At 42.7% G+C, this 23,597-nt stretch overlaps 1 protein-coding gene across 1 annotated transcript in view; it reads left to right on the plus strand.

Annotated features, from left to right (window-relative positions):
- Window positions 1-459: 459 nt before the first annotated feature.
- The window catches only part of LOC116819332 (uncharacterized), a 44,907-nt gene continuing 21,769 nt past the window's right edge, over window positions 460-23,597 (plus strand). The window contains exons 1-8 of the mRNA XM_032770992.2: window positions 460-685; window positions 5,119-5,238; window positions 6,375-6,494; window positions 7,336-7,455; window positions 11,118-11,237; window positions 12,343-12,425; window positions 16,705-16,830; window positions 18,022-18,067. Coding sequence (XP_032626883.1) covers window positions 460-685; window positions 5,119-5,238; window positions 6,375-6,494; window positions 7,336-7,455; window positions 11,118-11,237; window positions 12,343-12,425; window positions 16,705-16,830; window positions 18,022-18,067 — 961 coding nt within the window. The remainder of the gene's footprint in view (window positions 686-5,118; window positions 5,239-6,374; window positions 6,495-7,335; window positions 7,456-11,117; window positions 11,238-12,342; window positions 12,426-16,704; window positions 16,831-18,021; window positions 18,068-23,597) is intronic.

Raw genomic sequence — 23,597 nt, forward strand, 5'->3', positions numbered from 1 at the left:
CATAACCGCAGCCTTCTTTGTCCATTATTCCAGAGGCTTTCACTGGCCTCTGAGGGTGAAGGCTTTGATAGCTGTTTCAATAAATTTCATTTGTTATTTATGGAACAGTTTTGTGTGATCACTTTATTTTTCTTCAATCAATGCAGAGAAACAGTGATTGTATGCAGCTCTGTTCCAGCCTTTAAACTAACATCTTACAGACCTCACAAGGAGCGTACTGTTGACAGTTAAGTTTTGTTGTGCCATGGAGTTTGTTTGCACATAGGAAATAACTTAGCAGTTCTGCAGTGGTTGTAGAGTATTATGACAGTGTTGGGTAAATCAAGATCTGTAACACACACCAACACAAGAGCAACAATTCAATGCAAAAAGTGGTGAAGGTGTGAAGAAGCTACTCTTTCTATTTCTCTTCCTTTTTCTCTCTTGTTTTGCGTTTATATCAGAACAAGTAAAGTGAAAATGGCTCAGCTGTGTGAAAAGTGTGTGAAGTTGCTTCAGGACTTTGTGTCCCTTGTGAAGAGGATGTCCTCAGGTCTGATACAGAACATTAAGAAGTATTTGATTCTGATAAGTGAATGCTCTTGCCTAAAACGAAAGACCTCTGAAGCCAGACAGCTATACAAACCTGTCCTTCAGCCACGCGAAAAGGAGATGGCGCAAGAGTTTCTACAGCACATTGAAACAGGTGAGGGGCAGTTATTTGGGGTGATTTTTTTCTACATAATGACAATGGACTACTGATGAAACTGCTTTGTTCCAGCTTGGGTTTATGCAGTTCAGTGCTGTGATACAGGGATACAGCTACAGTGCTTTTCCTGCTGTATTTGGGAAACTGAGGGTTCAAGTGGCATAATAAAGAGCTGCATCAAAATGATCAATAGCTTTCCACTGTGACAGAGCTACAAATGCATAACCTGATTTGTACACGTGTTTCATAGTTCAGAGTCTTCTGAAAATTAAGACTAACGTTTATCTGGTTAGTGGGAGGGATCTGAATCTTTGCCTTGTCTCCCCTTCCCATTTATTGGAGTTACAGAGCTGGAAACAGAATGATCCAGCTCTTTAATCACACAACTACAAATTAAGTCTAGGTATGTGACAGGATTTTAGAGGGTGCTACTGTTTGATTAAACTGTTCTGCTTTGGTACTCACAGAATATGTTCATTTAACAACTCCACTCTATTTAGTTAGATTCACATCAATTTTCTCATATGTTTACCACATAATCTTTGAAAGCAGCAGAGAATCCTGTGGCACCTTATAGACTAACAGAGGTTTTGGAGCGTGAGCTTTCGTGGGTGAATACCCTGCGTCTGACGAAGTGGGTATTCACCCACGAAAGCTCACGCTCCAAAACCTCTGTTAGTCTATAAGGTGCCACAGGATTCTCTGCTGCTTTCACAGATCCAGACTAACACGGCTACCCCTCTGATACTTGACACATAATCTTTGTCGTCACATACTTTATCTGATTTATTCATTTACCAGCTAGTCATCTCGGTGAGGGTCTTTGTGTTTTTATGTACAAGAAGTTGGATTTGTGCACTATAGCTGTATCCCTGTACCACAGCACTGAACTGCACAAACCCCAAGTTGGAACAAAGTCCTGTATTTTTTGAACAACAAAGTGAGCTAGGATTCTACTTTCTTTCAAAAGACCAACCAGCTCTTACAGGAATAAAAATATTGAGAAAGATTGGGTAGATCAGGTGATTTATGCATTTTCTCAAAAATAAAGTTAAAGGTTATCATTATTGTCAGGGTTATTTTCTACTGGAGTCTCCTACCAAATCATCTTTAGGAAGAGACCAAGTATGGAATATTTCAGCTCAAAGAGCTAAAAGACAAAGGATGATTTATTATGAAATTTGCATTAACTGCTCCGACTGTAACAACACTCCCTTGTTCTTTTTGGCACAGTATATTAATCCCTTGTTTGAAAGATGCTATCTTTGCTTCAGCAATGGACTAACACCACAAACAAAGATGACTACATCACCTTTGTTTGATCCAGCAGCTAGAAAGGCTCATAAGTCCTAACATCTGTCCTGAATTAGCTATTCGAGCAAAAAAACAGACACAAATATGGTCCAACTGTTATTCAAATACTATATCTGTAATATGACTGCATATATCTGTGATGACTCGTTTCTCTACAAAGGCCACCATGCAAATAACTTTGATTTGCATCGGATGGGCGTTGTTGCTTCTTGTTTCTTTTTTATTCTTAATGAGAGTCACAAGTAGTGGCTGGGCCATCTGTGATGGTCCAGAGACGTAGCAGCCTTGATTGTGGACTGCAGCTGACCTGAGAAGGGGCAAAGGTGGCTCAGGTTACCAGCGCCTGCTGATTTTTTGGACGAAGCTGGGGATTGGAGCAGTCCTTAATGTAAGCTACAGCAGCATACTAAGCGTCCATGCGCTCTATAGAACTACCCAGCAGTGCAGAATAACCAGCGTGCATTATGCTTCTGCCGCTTCTCCCATTTCTTCCACTCCCCCCTCCACTGAAAATGTGTCTGATGCTTTAGCCACATTATGCCCAATAATTAGCATGGGCGTGTAGCAGCTAAAATATTTTACATAATTTTTTGAATACTGGTATGCAAATTTTGTATTTTCTTAACTTTGCATTTTCTGGCTCCTAGTGGCTTTATGTTTACAAATAGTTTATACTGAATTTTCTTAGTTTAGAGAAGAAAAGGGGAATGTCCATAGAAAACTAGCTTATGAGAGCTATAATACTGTTTTCCATCTTCAGATCTTGACATGCTTTACAAAGTACCGTTCTCTACATTATATACATAGGGAAACTGACATACAGGGATAAGAGTGACCTGCCCAAGGTCCTGCGGAGTCTACTGGTGAAGCTAGGACATGAACCCAGGTCTCTTGAGTCCTACTTCAGCTCGCTATTCTGTAGCCACTCGTAGAAGCTAGCCTGTGAATTGACAGGAAAGGTTTCATTTCACTAGTTTTGTGCTATGAAATTGGATGTGGAGGGAAGAGAGAGCTGATGTTGTTTATGTTAGCTGCAATTGGTGGCTTTTATACTTTCACTCTTGTCACAGCATGGAAACCACTTTCTTCATGTAGTTAATGACCTGCTAATGAAGACCTTTCTATTTTTGTTTGAGCTGAACTCTGTGGTCCATTCCATTTACAAAACAACACAGACATCTCTAGTTCCCCCCAGTCTTAATTCCATTTCTACAAAACTGGTGGCTCTTCCCTGCCTCTGTAGAATCCCACAGGATTAAATTCTTGGTTAACTGCTCTTTCCGTCTTCTCCCCATTGGTCATCATATTTATTTCTTTAACCTTAACTATCATCCATATTAATAATATGCAGCTTTATTGGCAGTATTTTCTTTCTACCATAGTTATTGCAACTCCCTTCTTTATGCCTGTCTAGATGAAAGCTCATCCCTCCATAGGCCAGGATGTGTAAAATTCAGTTGTGTGGCTTCTTATGTGTACAAAAATGTGTGACCACATCATTCTTATACAATTTAACTGGCTTCCTATTCATCAGTTCAAAATTACTCAAATGTATAAAATTTCTTATGGCTTTTCTGTCTTTTATAAATTAACTCTCATCTCTGCTCCCAGATCTCTCTGTTCTTCTGTCAGAGGTCTCCTCTCTGTCTCTCTATGTAGTTACACCACCAATGATGTAAGAACATTTTACTTTGCAATTCCTGCAATCAAGGAGAACCTTCCTGTATTTGTCCACTTGGTTAATTCTCACTCTTTAAAAATCTAAGATAAAAATGTGTCTTTCTCCCTTTGCCCCAACCCTTCTTTGTGCTGTTGCTTAATTCTGTACACTGCTTTTTGTTATAGTCTGCATCCCAAAGTGGCTATACCAAAAATGCTGGTATTGCATTCATAAAATATGAGCCTTCTATTTCCATTAATGTGGATCTAGCAAGGCACAAAATGCTACTATCTCTACTCTTCTCTTTTGCAACATAAATACGTATTGACAGAGGGGCCAGTAGAGTAGTTTTTGTTTTTTGTGTGACAGGGATAACCTTGTCTGGGAAAATCTGTCAGATTAATTGTTGCAATGCTACTTATCTGGAACATGCATGGATTTGCTGCAGATAATGCTAGCCTTAATTAGTATCACATTCTACATACCTTCAGGTGGGCCCATCCTGATGATTCAGTTAATTAATGATTGAACATTAACTATGGGCCAAATGCTAAATCTTTATTCATAGCATGATTGTATCTTTAGATAGATGGACCACTCAGAGTATGGATTTCCTCATTCACATGCAGAAGAAGGGACACCTATTTCTGCAGCAGTATTCTTTTCACCTCCCCTAGATGTCACAGAGGACTGTCTTCACGTCCTCGGATCCATTGGTGTATTAAGTGCAAGGAATGAGGGTTGGGAGGTGGTGGGGAGAAGTGGGTAGGCCAGGGATTTCTCAGCACCCAGTAGAAACATAGGAGAAAATTTAATATACTCAGAAGCAGTTATATTAACTTTCTTGAGAAGCCCTTTCCTCTGTGATGGGATCCTTGAAGTGGAGGCCTATGGCCAGGCACCTGCTGATGAGGAGTCCTTAGCAGTGCAGCTTCTTTGATGCTAGGCAGCCAGGGCAGAGCTGCAGGGGTCTTAGAGCTGCTGTGGAGGCACAGTACTTCTGCAACTTTGATGAATTCCCAAGAGCCAACCTGTTTGAGTAGAGCTGTGATTCGTGCTGCATGTGGCTAATCTTGCTGCCCTCACAGAATGACGTGAGGGAATTCCACAGGGGAAGCCTTGGAGTTTTCCTCCTTTCTTAGCTCTCTCTTGAGGTTCTACCTCAGGAGGGGGTGATCCAGTTTTCAGATTCTGATCAGGGAAAACTCACAAAGAAATGGGAGTTTTGACTTCATGGACTGAATAAAAACTGAGGGTCAAACCTTCTTCTGAAGCATTTGATACTGGCCACTTTTGGAGATGTGATACTAAAGTAGACTTGCTATAGTCCATTCCGATATGCTAGTCCATTTGTTTTGGGTTGCCTACTGGTTTAAATCCCTGGGAATTCTGAACTTCTGAACACTAAAACTTTTCAAGATTAACTAAATCTGTGCTGTCATTGTACATTCCACAGGTTTTGAAATGTCACCGTTTGGAAAGGACTCCCTGGAAGCTCTGAGGACCTTAGCATTTTCAGAAAACCCTGGTTTACAGCAGTGTGCTGCTCTGTATTACTTGCATATGAGTCAGCACTGTAAGTAAGCTCTTTCTGGTACATTTGAAGATTTTCATAAATATAACTAAACAAAAAGTATTTTTCCCAAACTGTTAAGCTCTTTAATGAATTTGAGATCTTTTTTTAATCTCTTGTTGCAAAGGAAGTGCTGTCATAGTTTCATATGTGCAAAGTCACTTGTGGAACAAGTGACATCTGGTTTTATTATAGGCAGATGATATTGGTGCCTATAAGAGACATAAAGTCACCTTTATAGCTATGACAATTCTGTAAAATTCCAACATAGCCTTTATAGGATATGCCCATATGAATATGAACCGCCCATAAATTACATAGCATAGGATATCTTGAGAGAGAGCAGAGGAAGTGTCCTATTGGGGCTATACTGTGGAACCCCAGGAGATGACAACTACCTGGAGGCCAGATGGTGGTAAAGATTCAGGAACAAAGCATTTGCAATGGCTCTTCGATGACAGTTTTTCAGATGGTCCGTGAACAGGGAGCAGGAGTCAGCACACAACTGTCCAGCAGAGATTGTCCAGCTGGAAGTTGGATATTGAGGTTTCTCACATCAGACTTGATGTGAAGGATTCAGGATTTTGAGTTGTGCTTTAAAAATATGGGGAGGGAAGCTATCTGAGAAGTAACAGACAAAGGAGGGACAGTGCAGGGGAACAATGAGTAAATATTTTTTCTATAAGATGAGTATTCAACGGTTTGTACATTAGAAAATGCAACAGATTCTCCCCTTGGCTACACATGTGCAATTCCCTTGATTATATAAAGTTACATCATTAGAGAATTTGGCCTGATGTTTTTACATCATATGTTTCTTACTGTTTCATACAGCATATGTTTCTTACCGCTGCAAAGCACACAGTCATCCAAACTAGGATCTGATATGGGGCAGAGACTTGTTTGGTAGCTAGACATTAAAAGTAATTTCTGTTTCTCCCCTCTTTCCCCACCTTTGGCCAATAATATTTCTAAAATATCTGATTATTAAAGTGATAGTGAGCAGTTTGGCCTGATCTCCTTAGTGAGACTGGAATATAAATGCACAATATTTGACTATGGTAGCACCTCAGCCTGAAGGTGCATGAAGAAATGACAAAGTGAAGAGACTTGTTCATTATTTCTTCTCATTTTTACAGTGAGCACCCATCTGCCTACTGAGCATTTGGAATCCTATTATGCTTTACTGCAGTCCAGTGACATGGAGGTTCAGCAGATGTCTTCCTTGTCCCTCGTAAATTTTTTGCTGGAAGGAAACAGTGAGTAAATCAAGAGATCTCTGCTTTTGGTGGAAACAGATCTCTGTTCACCAAGACCTAATTTACATTGAGAGTACCAGTACTTGCACTGGGTTTTCATCACACCTGTCTGAGAATACTGTAACTGTCTTTTCAGCAACAAAGATAGTTTTTAGAATCAAAGTCTGACTTTTAAATAATGCTTATTTTTTTCTGTTACAGCTAGCTGGATCTTATTTTCAATCTGCTTTAGGGGGAAAAGATTTATTTTTTGAAAGATTCACTTATTAATTTATAAAACAAGACTAGCTTCACTCTGGCTGGTCAGGGAGATATAGATGACATTGCCCTCCACCAGTAAAGCTCACTACTCTCTATGGGTTAGCAGGGCAGAAATTTCATCCACAAGGTGAGACAGGCAGTAGTACCACTGCTGCCCTCTCTTGAAGCCATGCCAATGTAGACATTCCATTACATTACCCTGGACCAGCAGAAGCCAGCATCAAGCTAGTATGAATCTAGCCCATTATCTTTGGTGACTTGCTGTAAGTTATGGAGTGTCACTATTTGCACATGAATAATAAAAATTATGGGGCTCAGCTAGAATCTATAACAAGGACCTCTTATAATTTTTCATTTTTCTGAAGTCACTTCACAGAATAATACAGTGGCAGGTTTATATATAGTTATATAATATCTAAAAAAATTGATCACCTGAACTCTTGAATAAAACACTATAGCCATGCTAAATTCATTTTGCAGAAATTAATATACAGACTCCAAAGGAATCCAAGAGAAGGTATAATTTTTGCACCTATAAAGGATGTGTTAGCTAGTCACCATTTTATTTGTTTTTGAATAGTAAACAAAGAACAAGTTGTCCAAATTGGTTTACTTGAGCCAATTTTGGAACTGCTCGAGTCAGGGGACTCCACTATCCAGTGCAACTCCTGTGCCTGCATAATGACTTTGGCTGTCTCAGGTCAGTACAATGTCTTTTTCCTTTATTCGCTGTAATGAACAAATTCAATTCGTATGTCACACCACCTGCAGGTGAAATAACCACTTGTGAGTAGAGTAGTCACATGATGCGTCCAGTAGTTTCACTATTCACCCATGATAAAGTTAATCAATTTGACATGCAAGGTTAGTGCACTTCTGGAAGTTGCTCAGAGACTATGGTGATGTGGGTGATATAAGAACTCAGTACCTAGAATATAACCTAGTTCTAGCGTACAAACATCCAATATCTTAAAGAGTTTATCTGAGAGAAACATCATACATTCGTTTCCTTTTGAATAATGCTCTTCCTGTAAGACACTTACTGTGCTCTACAATCCTAAAATAAAATTAGCATGGAAGCACATTCAACCTTTAAGAGAATCATTTAAAAAAATTAAAAATGACATCTAAATCTGAGAATTCTGAGTTTAAGAACTGTAGTGCACCCTCCCTAAACTGGCAATAAGCTCTCAAGCAATGAAGCAAAGTGAAGCTGTCTATAAATATGACAACAGATGATACCTAAGGAAGCTGAGATATCCAACAGTGACCAGCTTTAAAGAGTGGCCAGGAACATAAGCAGAAAGGAAATCCATTAAGAAGGAGAGCAAAAGGTCAGTTCTTTCCAAAGTCAGCATAGGATTTCTGAGTGAAAGCGTATACATAATACCCTCTGAAGCTACATTTGAAGTCCTCTGCAGATGCTCCAGGTTGTTGTTCCCCGCCCTAGTTTATCAGTCAGTGGCTTGAAGTAATCAATTCTGGAAGTTACTTCATCTTTGAGCTAGAACTCTCCATTGATTCCATTATGGAGTTTTTGAAAAGTGACAGCGTGTTATAGCACAAGATAACCAGGGTTAAAAAAAAAATGGCAAAGATGGAGGACTAGATTGCAAAAGGGGCTGGCAACAAGGTGCCTCTAATTTTTTACGTCCATGTGCGGAATGAATTTTGTTATTTACACCAATATGGAGGTGATATGTGGTGAGGCCAAAGGGTTCTGAGTGTGGAAGGAGGCTCAGAGCTGGGCCAGAAGATTTGGGTGCAGGGGTTGAGGGCTCTGGCTACGGATGCGGGCTCTGTGGTGGCACTGGGGATGAGGGGTTTGGGGGGTGGGAGGGAGCTTGGGGCTAGGGCAGAAGGTTGGAGTGAGAGCTCTGGCTGGGAGTGCGGGCTCTGGGGTGGGGCCAGGGATAGGGGGCTTGAAGTGCAGGCTGCCACAGGGCTGCGGTGGGGAGAGAACTCCCCCAGCCCTCTCTTGCCACAGCAGCCCAGGGCCAGGGGAGAGTTGTCTCTCCCTGGCTGCAGCAGCTGCAAGGCTGGGGCCTTGGGTGACCAGGTGTCTGATTTTGGACCGGAACACCCAGTCAAAAAGGGATCCTGGCAACTCTGGTCAGCACTGCTGACCGGGGCATTGACTGTCCAGTTGGGGGCGGTGCCGCACCGTGCTGGCAGACTCCCTGCTAGCTGCTGCGCTGCACAGCTCTCTGGTTGGGAAGCAGCTGGCATGTATGGCTCCTAGCCTTAGGGGCGGCCAGGGGGGTCCGCATGCTGCCCCATCTCCCACCCACAGGTGCAGCTCCCATTGGCTGGGTCAGGGCAGGGGAGGAACTAGCGCAAGCATGATTCGTGGATGTTGAGGGATCGCATGGCACGTGCCTTTCCCACTGCTGCCTGGCCCTGTTCTCCTTGCACTTCTCGTTTGGCTGGGCTTGTGCTGTGGCACATGCCCTGCAGCGAACCGCAGTCTGTCTGTTGCCCCATCACCTGCACCCAGGAGTTAGAGATATGTGTATCCCCATCTCAAAGTGCTGGGAATGGGGCTGCACCCCCATCTCCCTCACTGCATCCCTCTCTGTCCCAACCCCCCCATCCCCCTGTCACTGCATTCATCCCTGTCCCAACCCTTCCACACTCCATCCCCATCATGCACCCATCCCATCCCAACCCCCGCACGCCATCCACTACTGATTCGTTCTTCAACCGTCCCAGTGGCCCCATCCCCTAACTTCCCTGTCCAACCCTGTCACCCTATCCCCCATGTCACGCATCCTCCCATCCAGCCCCTCCACACTACTGCATCCGAGCCTTACCCATCCTCTCCACCCAAATCCTCTCACCGACCTAGAACCCACCACCCCCATGGCCTTGCACCCCACATCACTGCACCCCATTACCTCATAAACTCTGCTGACTCTACATTATTCCCTGTACAACTACCCTGTGCCACCACATCCTCCATCGGCACCTATACCTTCGCTTCCTCTTGCATCCCTCGGACACCACAATGTCCTCTTTTTCACCCCCTCTTCACCCCTAACCTGCTCTCATCCTTGGCCCTTTCTCCCCATCCTCCTCTCCTCTACCCCTCACCACCTATTTTTCCCCTGCTAGTTCAACCCCTCCCTCCCACGGGATGATAGACAGGCCCCTGGAAAAAGAGATGATAAATGTTCGTATAGGCAATGTGGCAGCTTGCTGTAGATGTGTGTAAGAGACCCGTATATTCTTGTGTAGGAGGTGTGTGTATTCAGGGCCAGTGCCGACAGATTATTTTGTGCCTAAGCGAAACTTTCCATCTTGCCCCCCCCCATCAACAAGTACATAACACAATACACGGTCACAGAGTAACATGTTATAATTTAGAATTTATGTTTCCGCGCTTTAAGTTTAGCAAATTTAGAAACATGTTCCTCCAAGTCAATGCTGTGAGCATTGTCATGTTCTAGTGACAAGGTAGATAGCCAGAGCCGCCTGCTGCTGTGGGCAGTGGGAGACCTGGAAGTCCCTGCAGGTGCTGAAAGACCCTGGAGCTCCGAGTCCCCAAGGGTGGCAGGTGCTGGATCCCCCCTCTCCCCAGCAACAAGGCTCGGGTTATCATTCCCCCTCCCTTGAGATTCTGTCTCCTGTCAGCCCTTCCACCCATTATTTTTAGTAAAAGTCACAGACACGTTGCAGGTTTCCGTGGATTTTTGTTTATTGCCCACGACCTGTCCGTGACTTTTAATAAAAATAACCATGACAAAATCTTAACCTTAAACATTGCGGTGGCACAGATAATCCAAAAACAGAATTTGGTTTACTGTATTTATCCTGCTAAATTAGTGAAATCCTACCTCCAAACAAAATAAAGGTTTGTTTGCTAATATAATACTTACAAGATCATAAATACCTTGTTAGAGCACATCAGGTTTGTAAGGTAAATTTGAGACATTTAAAATTCTGCAGTTAGTGTCTTGCTTTTTGAGCTCATGGGATTCACTCAGAGGATACTAAGGGACTTTGACAAATAGTAAAAATTCAGATAAAAATCCCAAATAAAGTCAGTTTTAGACTTCCTTTTCAGAGTTTATTAGATTAATGTGAAGACATATAGGTCTGTCGCATCTTACGCGTATTTAACATGCATGAATTCAGCTTTACGCAGTCGGCAAAAACAAAAACAAAAAAAGAGAAAAATAACAATTTAAATACTGTTCCTGTAGTGTGGGCGATTCCGCCCGCCATTACACTCAATGTAATTTTGACTATACGCGGTTTTCGCTTTACGTGCTGACTGCGAAACGTAATCCCAGCGTAAGATGAGACAGACCTGTACTGAAAAGACATTCTTATCTCTCTCTCATTGTATGTTTTCCCCAGAGTCCAACCGAGAGGCCATTGGCTCAGCGGGAGTTATACCCTTGCTGGCACTTGCCAACTCCTATGATCCTAGAGTCCAACAAAATGCAGTTGGAGCTATTCTTAACCTCACACGATCAGGTACTTTCAGGTTAATGATATAGCTAGAAATTGCCAAAAGCAACTGCCCTGTAACTAGAAGCAGCCTAATTTTATGAGGGATAAGATGGGATAACTTTGGAATCCTGATAACATATGTCATTTTTTTGATAAATGGCATTTATGATGATGACCTTGGCTGAGTCTCTACATTCAAAAAGCTTGGCCTCTGGCATCTTATACAGAGCCACCTGTTAATAGTTTGTAATTAGTAAGGGCTTGATTATCAACTACTAAGTCACCAGTCAGGAAACTGACAAAAATCAGTTGCTTAAAAGAAGTGACCATTCTGGTAAAAGGAGAACTGTACTCAGGACACTTTGGTGTACTTCGGGGTAATCTCTTAAAATGGAAGATTACTTAACAGTAGTGAATCATGGTATAGGTTTTAATGTGTATCTTATATCCCAAACCTGGTGTTGCAGGGTATATACATTAGGATAAATATTATGGGCCTGATCCTGTTTCATGGGACTATTCCCGTGAACTTCAGTGGAAGCATGATTTGTCCTTCTATGTTAAAAGGCAACATTACTGCTCATTAATTCTAAAACAAAAACAATGGAAAACCTTATGTCAGAGGTCAATCCCATGCACCAAGATACTGCTGCTGTGGCTGATCTGTCCCTTTCAGATGCAGTACTGGGGGAGGGTGAAAACTTTGCCTGTTGACTGTTACAATTGCACATTTTCAATTTATTGTTTAAAAAGATGTTTTATATGAAATAGACAGAAATGGCTTATACTAGTGGGTCTGATCTTTGCTTAGCACTTCTAGCAATTTTAATCTTTAACTAAAAAGGAAAAGCCTGCTCAGGTGGCTTTCAGGTCGTTATGGCTAAAATGATTTTGCACTGCTGTTCTGCTCCCATACAGACTTTGTCTTACTTGGAGTGTTAATTGCAAGTTACTCTCATTGGGGTACGTTTGGATGAACCTAAATCACTCAGCACTGCCCAATGGTCCCTTTTTCTCAGAAAGCCTTCACAATGGTGCATCCATTTGATTGTATGCTGGGAAGGGGGTGATCCTTGATCCTTCCACACCCTTTCACATACTAAAATTTGCTCTCTTTCCCACTTTGCAGAACGGATCCAGCAAGTCCTGTGCAGGGAAGGAGCTCTCCCTGTCCTCATCCTGATGTTAGAATCTCCTGACTCAGAAGTACAGGTATTGTTAAAACAAGACACAATTTTTAAACAATAAAAGCAAATTATACAATCCTGGAGCTAGCATAACTATTAGAATTCAAAAATACAATGTAAGGACTTGGGGCTTCTCCAGGCTTTTGGGAGTAGAGGAAAAGAAAGAGAAATAAAGAACGCAAGGGGCTTTTGACTTTCTGTTTTTACTTCAGTGAACCAATAGGTAATGGCGTCACAGTGAAATGCTGAATAGTTGTATAAACACTGCTTTGGGCATGCAACATAAGTCCAGCTGTGATAGGAGAAAGCTGATATGAAAATACATGCACAAAGCTGTTGTGAAGATACCAGTCTTCTCTCTGGCAGAATCATCGATTTCATGCTTTCCTGTTATCCTTTTGCATCAGAAAAAGTTAGTGTGGGATCATTAATTATGTTAATTATTAGTTATTATCATATTACAATGGCACTTAAGAACTCCAATCATGGACCAGGGCCCCATTGTGCTAGACACTGTGCAAAAACTCAATTAGTTTTTCATCTGAGTGTAACACACGAGACAATAGGGTGGTACAACCGACAGGGGGAGCACAAGAAAAAATGAGACAGTGCAGGTCAGCAAGATAACCAATGGTATCAGTATACCAACTGCCGGTCAGTTGTCAATTTTTTTGTAGGTATCAGCTATACCTTTGAGGATATCAGACATACATCAGACCAGTTACAGTTAAGCCTGGCTCTCTTTACTTGTACCTCTGTATTTTTATTTTGCCTTTTAAAGCTTTCCAATATTTTGGCTGTGTGATTTAAAAAAAATTATTCTTGTAGTTGGTTATGTGTATGGGGTGCATAGCCCACAATGGGGGTTGCCCTACCTGCACACAATGGGTGATGTATATGAATATCTCATGATGATGCACACCTATGAAGAGAGCTTTGTATTAAAATAATCCAGAGAAAGCCAGCAACCAGAATCATGGACATTAAAGATGGATAGGACCTGTTACATCATCCAGTCTGTCTCCTGGTCTCTTACATATTTTTGTTAGTATTTCATCCAGTCTTGTTCTAGAGATCCCAAGAGATGGGACCTCTACAACTACTTCCACAAACATTCAGCATCACAAGTTTTTCCTGATATGCATCTTAATTATTCCCTCTCTCTATTTTATCCCATTACTCCAAATTATACCTTCCTATATCTCACAAAATAAGCTTTGGTGATTACACCCTTCCAATATCTGCAAATGGTTATACACCATCCTCTATAGTGCACACTGGGAGAGAGTCTCCCTTCTGACTGATCTACATTTGATGTAGGAAAGGCTGTGGGGTAGGAGGAGAGGGGCCAAGGTAGATTCAAGCCACACTTGTGTGGGCCATTGTCAGGGCCCATTGTATTAAGTCTTTATCCTCCTTGGCATCTGCTTATTTCAGTAATGTCTCTCTTACTCCTGCCTAAATTAGATAGACCAATGTTTATCATTTTCTATGCCTGCACTAGGAATTAGAACTATAATCACAGATAATTTTCTTCTATACTAAGTCTCCTTGGACAGGAAATGAAAATAGTTTAAATAGTAGAATAGCTCCAACAACATTGTTTTCAATACTGTTTCAGAATTCTACTTTGAGCAGTGGTGCAATTTCCTGGTGTGTACAGGACTTGAGTTTAAGGTCCTGCACATTGTTTTCAGTCCACAAACCAATTTGAATTAAGATTTTGTGAGTTGCTATTTCAATATCTTACTAAAATCTAAACATATTACATCTAAGGCATGCATCCTTCATCCACTTACTAGTAATTCTATCAAAGTGGCTCCTACCAGTGCTAAAACTAAAAATTTAGCAGGACAAATGAGAGCACTTATTGGTCTAATTTGCTAGCATAGGGAAGCCCTCTTGGAGAAGGGGAGGCCAGCCATGGTATTCCTTGAAGGGATTTTGCTCATAACTGTTGCTGTATTCCTCATTTGCCAGTCATTTTGCTTTGGCCATGCATTCTCAACATCAGGAAGCTTGAACAGAAGGGCGGCAGTCAAAATAAGCCAGTGCCTTCCACAAGCTTCTGTCTTCCAGTCATGGAATGTCAGTTCAGACCTTTTGACCACATAATTGGTCCCAACTATTGGGAAATACAGTCTGACCATTAATACCTCATCTCCCCAAGGTCACGTGTCAGGAATCTGTTTTGAAGCATCAAAGGTTGGATATAGTGAGGTTGCCCCTCTGTAACCCCCTCAGCAGTATTACTGCCCTTAAATTTCCTTATGCTCAAGGAGATATTTTAAAGACAAGATGGAGCCCTTTTACGACCCAAACATTATGATGGAAGATTTTTTTTCCTGATCAAGAAGTGGAAACAACCAACCAAGCAAGAGAACAAAAAAACAAAAAAACCACAACAGATTGCTCCATGCCACAAAGTCTGCCAACATGCGTTAATTTCTCCTGGGAGAGAATTTCTCTGCACCCTCCCTTTTTATGTTATACAAATAGTTTAGGCCATATTTATCCCTTCTACAATTCTTTAGAAGCTGTACAAATTACACCAGAGATTAATCTGGTCAGTTGTCATTAGTGACAGCCAAAATATTTTTGCCATTCCTTCAGGGAGAGTCTCTATGATTAAACTCACTTTGGGACAGAAGAACATACTGCATCATTTGGCTTGAATATGGTTGTTTTTTTTTTGGTTTGCTGAATGTGGCTGTACCTGTCTAGTCAGTCAGTGCAAGATGACTGCCTTCAGTAATGACATTGATGCCTTTGGCAGAGGTGGGGGGGCAAATGCTTTTCTCCTGGGCGTGATCCTACTGATCTCTCTTGTCAGCACAATCATTCAGAGTATCTTCAAAGAGGCGTGCAGGCTAGTATAGCCTCACTTTATGAACAGTTCTATCGAATGTTGAATGCAGAATTCCTAGAATTTTCCAGATTCCTGCCAAATACAGTCTCATACAAGGGTGAGGCAAGCTTTTATATGTTGCAACAAAGCTTGAAGACATGCCTCTTCCAAGCTCTTCATCCCTGTTCTTTATGTCTACTTAACATAGCTACTGCTAGCAACTCAAACTCAAATTTCTCATATAAATAATTGCTAATGTCTTTAGTCTTAGATGAATATTTTTGCAAGGAAGCATAGCATACATGTTAAAGCACAGAATTGGGAGTTAAGAGGTTTCAGCTCTTTTCCTAGCTTTGTTTGCTAGGACTCTTGAGGGTCTTGTGTGGTGGATGCTATATAAATACATTCCATTATGTCTAGCAGGAAACAAACTAGCAGCTGCTCATGCTGCCATGGCACTTTGCTAATTTTAGCACATTAGCTCAAGCAGAACTTGTGTGTGTCTGTCAATCTGGACTGGAAAGTGCCCACCCAGCTGCTGTGTAGACACACACTGATATAACCCAGAACAGAGAGAGTTTTATGTGTCCAGTGAATAAGTAACCCTTGCTTCCCTGCATTCTTCAGTCTCATTTGAATTCTGCCTATGGCTTGAGCAGCTCTGGTCATATAACACTGGCTGAGGAGCACAATGTAAATATATTTCATAGCTCTGTGGCTATGCCAGGCTGTCAATGTGTACATACTGTTCTCTTTCAGTCACTGCGTTGCCTGTGTGCATCTTTTCACAGCAAGAGCACTAGGAAGTCCCCCTTGTCATGCCTGAACTATCCTTTTTGCAGAAATGACACCCCCAATGTTGGGATTTGCCAGTAGAAGAGGGGCCATTATGAGACCATATTTGTGGGTTCTGACAAAATATTTCTTCCCTGATTACATCTAGATAATATTTTGGACCTTTATGGTCTTGCTTAGGGCTATTAACTAGGCTCAGACACGAGTCCAGGGATGTGGCCAGAAAAAAAGTACCTCGCTTAGAGGGAGCTGTAAGAATGGACAGAGAAATTTTTGTCTCATGAATGCTCCCCACAATATTTGCCCCAAAGGACATTAAGCTCACTTTCTGTACACTTTGTTTCTTAAAAACAAACAGACGTGAGTCCTGCACATGGAATTAGAAGCTAGGAGTTTTTGCATTCTTATCCCAGCTCTGCCACCAACTTCCCCTGTGGCTTTTGGCACATCATAATTTCTGTCTCAGTTTCTCTCCATTCCCCCAATCAGCCAGATGTGAGTATTAATAACCTACCTATCTCAGAAAGGTGTTTTGGGGTTTAATCAATTTTTGTAAAGCACCTTCAAGTTGAAAAGTACATACATTTGTTGATTTTCACTGTATTGAACAAACACCGTCACAGTGACATCTTCTCCCCATCCCCTTCTCTGTTCTTGTCAGTATTATAGTTGTGCAGCTTTAAGCAATGTAGCAGCCAACTCTCAGCACCATGAAGCCATGTTGCGAGTTGGAGACAAATTCCTTCTGCGGACACTCATTTCTCTCCTGTCTTCATCTGTGGCCAAGGTAAAGTGCAAAAGATATAGGAGGGAGGTGTGTTATTGTACAGCGGATTTGCTGATCATTTTCCTGAGGTTTCTTTAATTAATTCTGTACGTTACACTCAGCATGAAGAAGCTATGATGCAACTAGATTAATTACAATGTAATTAGGGAGTCCCAAGCAAGTGCAGAGGAGGCTTTGAAACTGCACTTTACTACTGTAGATCCCACAGCATGCAACTGAGGCACTTTGCTAGATGTGAGAATTTTAGCACATTTCTGGCAAAGTTATAATTATTGATTGCACTTTGCTTTAAAGATGGAAACAATGAGTTAGGCCTGAGCTGCAGAGTTCAGATCTGGAACCAGGTGTTCCCAAACTTCAGGAGTGTTCACCTTCAGAGATTTGATTTTGCTCATTGTAAGAGTTACAGGCTGTCACAGACCATAGCGAACACTCCTTCCTGGACACACGCTAGGACTTCTGTGAGAGGAGTCCAAGCCTCTGCCACTCTGGGTCCTCAGAGTGTTTCAAGGTTCTGAACTGGCAATTCTCAGGATTTATAAAATACATCTGTGGGGCACTGAAGCTTAGCAGGCGGCCTGTAAGGACATAAGACAATAGCTCTAAGTCAGCCTTGCCTTTTATCCCATCTCACCTTTGACATCTATCCCAATCCAGCTACCACAATGTTCATGTCACTAATGATTACTTGGAAACATCTTACTTTCTTAGACCAGAAGAATATTGATTTATTTCAGGGGAATACAGAGAAAAGCAAACCAAATAAATTCAGTGCATTCACAGCTGCACCCCTTGACTTTAAGTTATTTCCATCATATAAAGGGTTTGCACTTTGCTTCAATGGTTCTCAGCACCCACACTATACAAATTGTTCCAGCACTCTTGTCTGTTCTCTTCATTGGACATTCCTGAGGTAAATCAACATTGAGAATGTACTGTTAGATTCTGGGCAGCATGTGGAAATCCTCTGGATATTACTAACCTTCTCAACAGTAATGGATACTGATTAACAGATCTGTGTGGTGGAAAATGAAGACAGTGTTAATTCATACCTGTACTTACTGGCCTTCAGCAACCGTTTTTGGAAATGAAATACCAGAATAAACACTTTGTAGACACTGTTTATTGGGTTTTTTGAGACAATAGGATCAGTTACTGGAGTGCTCACTCTTTTTTTATTGGCACAACCAGGTTTCAAGCCAGGCATGTGTTTGTCTGAGGAACTTGGCCACAAGTGGTGAGTAATGTGTTTGGGAAAAACATTTTTCTTTTTTTCCTTCTCCCTCCCTCCCTCCCTCTCTGGGAAAGGACAGCAGGCTGGGGAATTTCCTGCTTGTTAGGAACCCAGTTATGGCTGCCCCACCTGAGTGCAGTACAGGGCAAAGTGAGTCCTCTCGCTTCCAGCACACCTTTCTAGGTGAAACCTATAATATATGGAGTTGGGGGGTTGTGCTAGCTAACCCTGACTTCAGTGCTCACAGGCCCAGAGATGAACTGTCTTGCCAGGGTGTGGACAGAGAGAGAGAGATCTTTGTGTACTAGCAACAGATTAGCACCTTCAGCTTTTTAAAGTGTAGCAAGTCCCACTGCTAGTTATGCTCCCACCAGCACTGAGCCTGAATAAGGGCATGCGTAGACTGGAGAACACATACCTGGGTCCCAGACCAGTGCAGCCAAGGCAGCACATGCTTCGACCCAGGCTGTACAAGCATACCTGGAACCCTGAGTAATTACTTGTGGGGCTAAGACTTGCTGAAGGGCATATTGCTGTGGCTTCACTTCTCTGATACCTGTGCTAGCTTAAAGCTACCCAAGCTGCAGCCCCCTGAGACCGGGCAAACTGGTTGAAACTGTAGTAAAGAACAGAATTGTCAGACACATAGATGAACATGATTTGTTGGGGAAGAGTCAACCTGTACTTTGTAAAGGGAAATCATGCCTCACCAATCTACTTGAATTCTTTGAGGGGGGGTCAACAAGCTTATGGACAAGGGGGACCCTGTGGATATAGTGCACTTAGATTTTCAGGAAGCATTTGATAAGGTCCCTCACCAAAGGCTCTTAAGCAAAGTAAGTTGTCATGGGATATGGATCAGGAACTGGTTAAAAGATAGGAAACAAAGGGGAGGGATACATTGTCAGTTTTCAGAATGGAGAGGGGTAAATAGTGATGTCCCACAGGTGTCTGTACAGTACTATTCAACATTCATAAATGATCAGGCCAATGGGGGCTGCGAGAAGCCGCGGTCAGCACATCCCTCGGCCTGCGCTGCTTCCCGCAGCCCCTATTGGTCTGGGACAGCAAACCGTGGCCAGTGCGATCAGCTGAACCTGCAGATGCGGCAGGTAAACAAACCAGCCCAACCCACCAGGGTGCTTACCCTGGCGAGCCACGTGCCATAGGTTCCTGATCCCTGAGATAACTTCATGGATGATAGGTCCATTAATGGCTATTAGCCAGGATGGGCAGGCATGGTGTCCCTAGCCTCTGTTTGCCAGAAGCTGGACATGGATCACTTGATGATAACCTGTTCTATTCATTACCTCTGGGGCACCTGGCATTGGCCACTGTCAGAAGACAGGATACTGGGCTTGATGGACCTTTGGTCTGACCCAGTCTGGCCGTTCTTATGTTCTTAGAATGTCTCTTGAGCTTGCTGCTTAGGTAGTGTGCCACTGCCATCTCCTCCTCCTGAGCATGGCTTTGCCTTTCATGAAGCATAATTTAGCCCTACATATTTGCCATCAAACCCTATTTACATGTATGATGCATGTTTTTAAAATACACATTTGGGCTGGAAGAAGGGGAAGGGAAGCCTCACACCCTGCTGTGCAGCAGTGTCCTCTAGAGCAAGCCTGTGTCTAGAAAGTCTAGATGGGCTTTTTCACTTACAGAATGAACATACTAAGATCTCATGGGAGCTTTTTGCACTGCTTGTACTAGTCCATAAGCGTAACTGTCCTTTATGGCTTCAGTAGAGGCTCTGACTCCATCTGCTGGCTGGCTGGAGGATACCCACATTGCCAGAAAAGTACTAACACAAAACAGATACCAGGGATAATGAGTGAAGTACAGTATAAGAACCTAAACAGAACAGAACTATCCCTACCAGGGTTAGCAGGAATTTTACTTCCAAACTCTGTAACATTTGCACATTGCTTTCTTTTTGTGTGGCAGAAGGCCACAGGAGCGTTGGCCAATGAAGCATGCAGTGACAATTTCCACTAGTCTTTCCCTAAAGAAATAGCTGGCAATCTCTGATAGGAAAGCGATTGTATTTCTATGATGGTATTTACACTGCATATAGTTTATGAAGTGATTTGGAACCTTCAGGATGAAAGCCATTATGTAAGTGTACATTTTAATTATAAATTTTTCTGCAACAGTTGATCACTATAACTAGCTGTCTAAAAATAAGCATTGGTCAGGGTCTGTGATAGTGCAGAGGAATACGACCAGTTGTACATGTATCTAGTAGGTTAAAATTGTTTTCATCCTCCCTCCTTCTTTTTGAAATGCCATCTATTCCCATTCCTCACTCAAGGTACATCTACACTACAGGATTATTCCTATTTTACATAAACCGATTTTGTAAAACAGATTGTATAAAGTCGAGTGCACGCGGCCACACAAAGCACAATAATTCGGCGGTGTGCGTCCATGTACCGAGGCTAGCGTCGATTGCTTGAGCGTTGCACTGTGGGTAGCTATCCTGTAGCTATCCCATAGTTCCCGCAGTCTCCCCTGCCCACTGGAATTCCGGGTTGAGATCCCAATGCATGATGGTGCAAAAACAGTGTCACGGGTGATTCTGGGTAAATGTCATCACTCATTCCTTCCTCCGTGAAAGCAACGGCAGACAATCATTTTGAGTCCTTTTTCCCTGGATTGCCCTGGCAGACGTCATAGCATGGCAACCATGGAGCCTATTTTGCCTTTTGTCACTGTCAGCGTATGTGTACTGGATGCCGCTGACAGATGTGGTACTGCAGTGCTACACAGCAGCATTCATTTGCCTTTGCAAGGTAGCAGAGACGGTTACCATCTCTATTGTACCATCTGCCATGCCATTGTAAATTGGCAATGAGAGGACGGTTATCAGTCGTTCTGTACCGTCTACTGTGCCATTGTAAATTGGCAATGAGATGACAGTTATCAGTCATTCTGTTGCTGTCATGGGTGCTCCTGGCTGGCCTTCGCTGAGGTCGGTCAGGGGCGCAAAGACCAAAATGGGAATGACTCCCTGGATCATTCCCTCCTTTATGTTTTATCTAAAAATAGAGTCAGTCCTGCCTAGAATATGGGGCAAGTGTACTAGAGAACCAGTGTACCAGAGAACCAGAAAGTACAGCCACTCCGTGTCAGATCCTGCAGAAATGACGAGTGCATGCCATTCTAAGGGGTGCCCCTGCAACAATCCCATCCGTTGCTTCCCTCCTCCCTCCAACCCTCCTGGGCTACCATTGCAGTGTCACCCCATTTGTGTGATGAAGTAATAAAGAATGCAGGAGTAAGAAACACTGAGTTTTTAGTGAGATAAAATGAGGGGGAGGCAGCCTGCCGCGGCTATGATAGTCCAGACAGTACAGAATCTTTTCTTTAGACATGAAATGGGGGGGGGGGCTGATGGAGCTCAGCCCCCAGTTGCTATGATGAAGACAGTTACCAGCCGTTCTGTGCCATCTGCCGGTAATGACTCAGAGTCATTCCTATTTTTACCCAGGCGCTCCCGGCCAGCCTCACCTGAGGCCAGCCAGGAGCACTCACAGGATGATGAGGACAGCTATCAGTCATTTTGTACTGTACCGTCTGCCACCGGGGAGGGGAGGGAAGAGGATGCTGCAGTTCAGTGCCGCAGCACCACGTCTACCAGCAACATGTGTAGACATACGGTGACATTGAAAAAAGTCAAGAAATGATTTTTTCCCTTTTCTTTCAAGGCGGGGAGGGGAGGTAAATTGATGAGATACACCCCGGACAATGTGTTTGACCCTACAGGCACTGGGAGCTCAGCCAAGAACGCAAATGCTTTTCGGAGACTACAGGGACTGTGGGTTAGCTGTAGTCCTCAGTCTCCCCTCTCTCCCTCCATGAGCGTCCATTTGATTCTTTGGCTTTCCGTTACGCTTGTCACACAGCACTGTGCTGTGGACTCTGTATCATAGCCTGGAGATTTTTTTCAAATGCTTTTGGTCATTTCGTCTTCTGTAACGAGCTCGATAGAACAGATTTGTCTCCCCATAAGCGATCGATCCAGTATCTCCCTATCGGTCCATGCTGGAGGCTCTTTTGGATTGAGACTGTCATCGCCACGCGGCTGATCAGAGCTCCACCGCTGGCAAACAGGAAATGAATTCAAAAGTTCACGGGGGGCTTTTTCTGTTACCTGGCCACTACATCGAGTTCAGATTGCTTTCCAGAGCGGTTCACCAATGGTGCACTGTGGGATACCGCCCGGAGGCCAATACGTCGATTTGCAGCCACACTAACCCTAATCCGACATGGCAATACTGATTTCAGCACTACTCCTCTCGTCGGGGAGGAGTACAGAAACCAGTTTAAAGAGCCCTTTACATCGATATAAAGGGCCTCGTTGTGTGGACGGGTGCAGGGTTAAATTGGTTTAATGCTGCTAAATTCGATTTAAACGCATAGCGTAGACCAGGCCTCAGACATCCCTAGTGTGATTTCTGTTTTTGCACCAGTCATGCCCTAGATCTCTGAAGTGTATTCAGGGTCGTCTTTTCTTCATTCTGTCACATTAGCTTTTTAAATCATAAACAGGTGTCATTTTAATTTGGTTTTACAAATATTTTAGGGCAATTCTCATGAGCAGTTTCTTCTGCATCTCCTCTGTACCATATCTCTAAACAAGTACTTCACTAGTACTTCTTATTTAGTGTGGTGCAATTCAGTTCAGTCAGTAGGGAACTAATTTTAAGAGCTCTCCTCTCTGATCCACTCATTTTGCTCCTGCAGCTCCCAGCCTGCCTTCAGGTTTGTTACTCCAGGACTGCCAAACTGTGTGTGTGTTTGTGGCATGACAAATGACTCCTTTCCCTTCTGTGTCAATATGTCTAATTCACACGACCATGTCTCCCAAATTTTCTCTCTTGGGAAGAGATGTTCTTCAGTTATTTTACGAGACTGAAGACCAAATTGGAGCAGTTTCTTGGCTTCCTTTCAAAGAAGGAAAAGAAATATTATTTTGGATGCTTTGGGACAGAAACTAGGCATGTCCTTGACATGCATCTTTGAACAGATTGTTTATTTATTGATTTAAACTTACAAAATGGGAAGTGTTCTTCCAAAGAATCAAGGATCAGAACCTTGTCTCATTCCATCTGTTTGTACTACTCCAGCGGTGGCAGGCAGCGCTAAAGCAATGGGAAAATTGGCTCTGTCTCTCCAAACACACCCCTAGTCCTCATGAATTTTAACTCATTCCAGCTAAATTCATTTCAAACATGATTTGCTTGACCAATGCAAACGAGGCCAAAGTGCTTTCAAAGCTATATTCAAATCTGAGTCCATATTACTCCTCCAGACACAGTGCTGGTAGAGGGAGACAGAACAGAAAACGCATGATTTTTATAACCTGATAAAACACAATTTGGCCCTGCCTGGACAGGGATATATATATATATATATATATATATATATATATATATATCACCATTCAGCCATGAGTCTGTCTAACATTCATGAAAACAGCACATTAATTGTGCCATATACCTTCTAACAACATATTACCCCACACTGAGGT

Source organism: Chelonoidis abingdonii, chromosome 3 (assembly GCF_003597395.2).
Source record: "Chelonoidis abingdonii isolate Lonesome George chromosome 3, CheloAbing_2.0, whole genome shotgun sequence".
In the NCBI taxonomy this organism is placed as follows: Eukaryota; Metazoa; Chordata; order Testudines; family Testudinidae; genus Chelonoidis; species Chelonoidis abingdonii.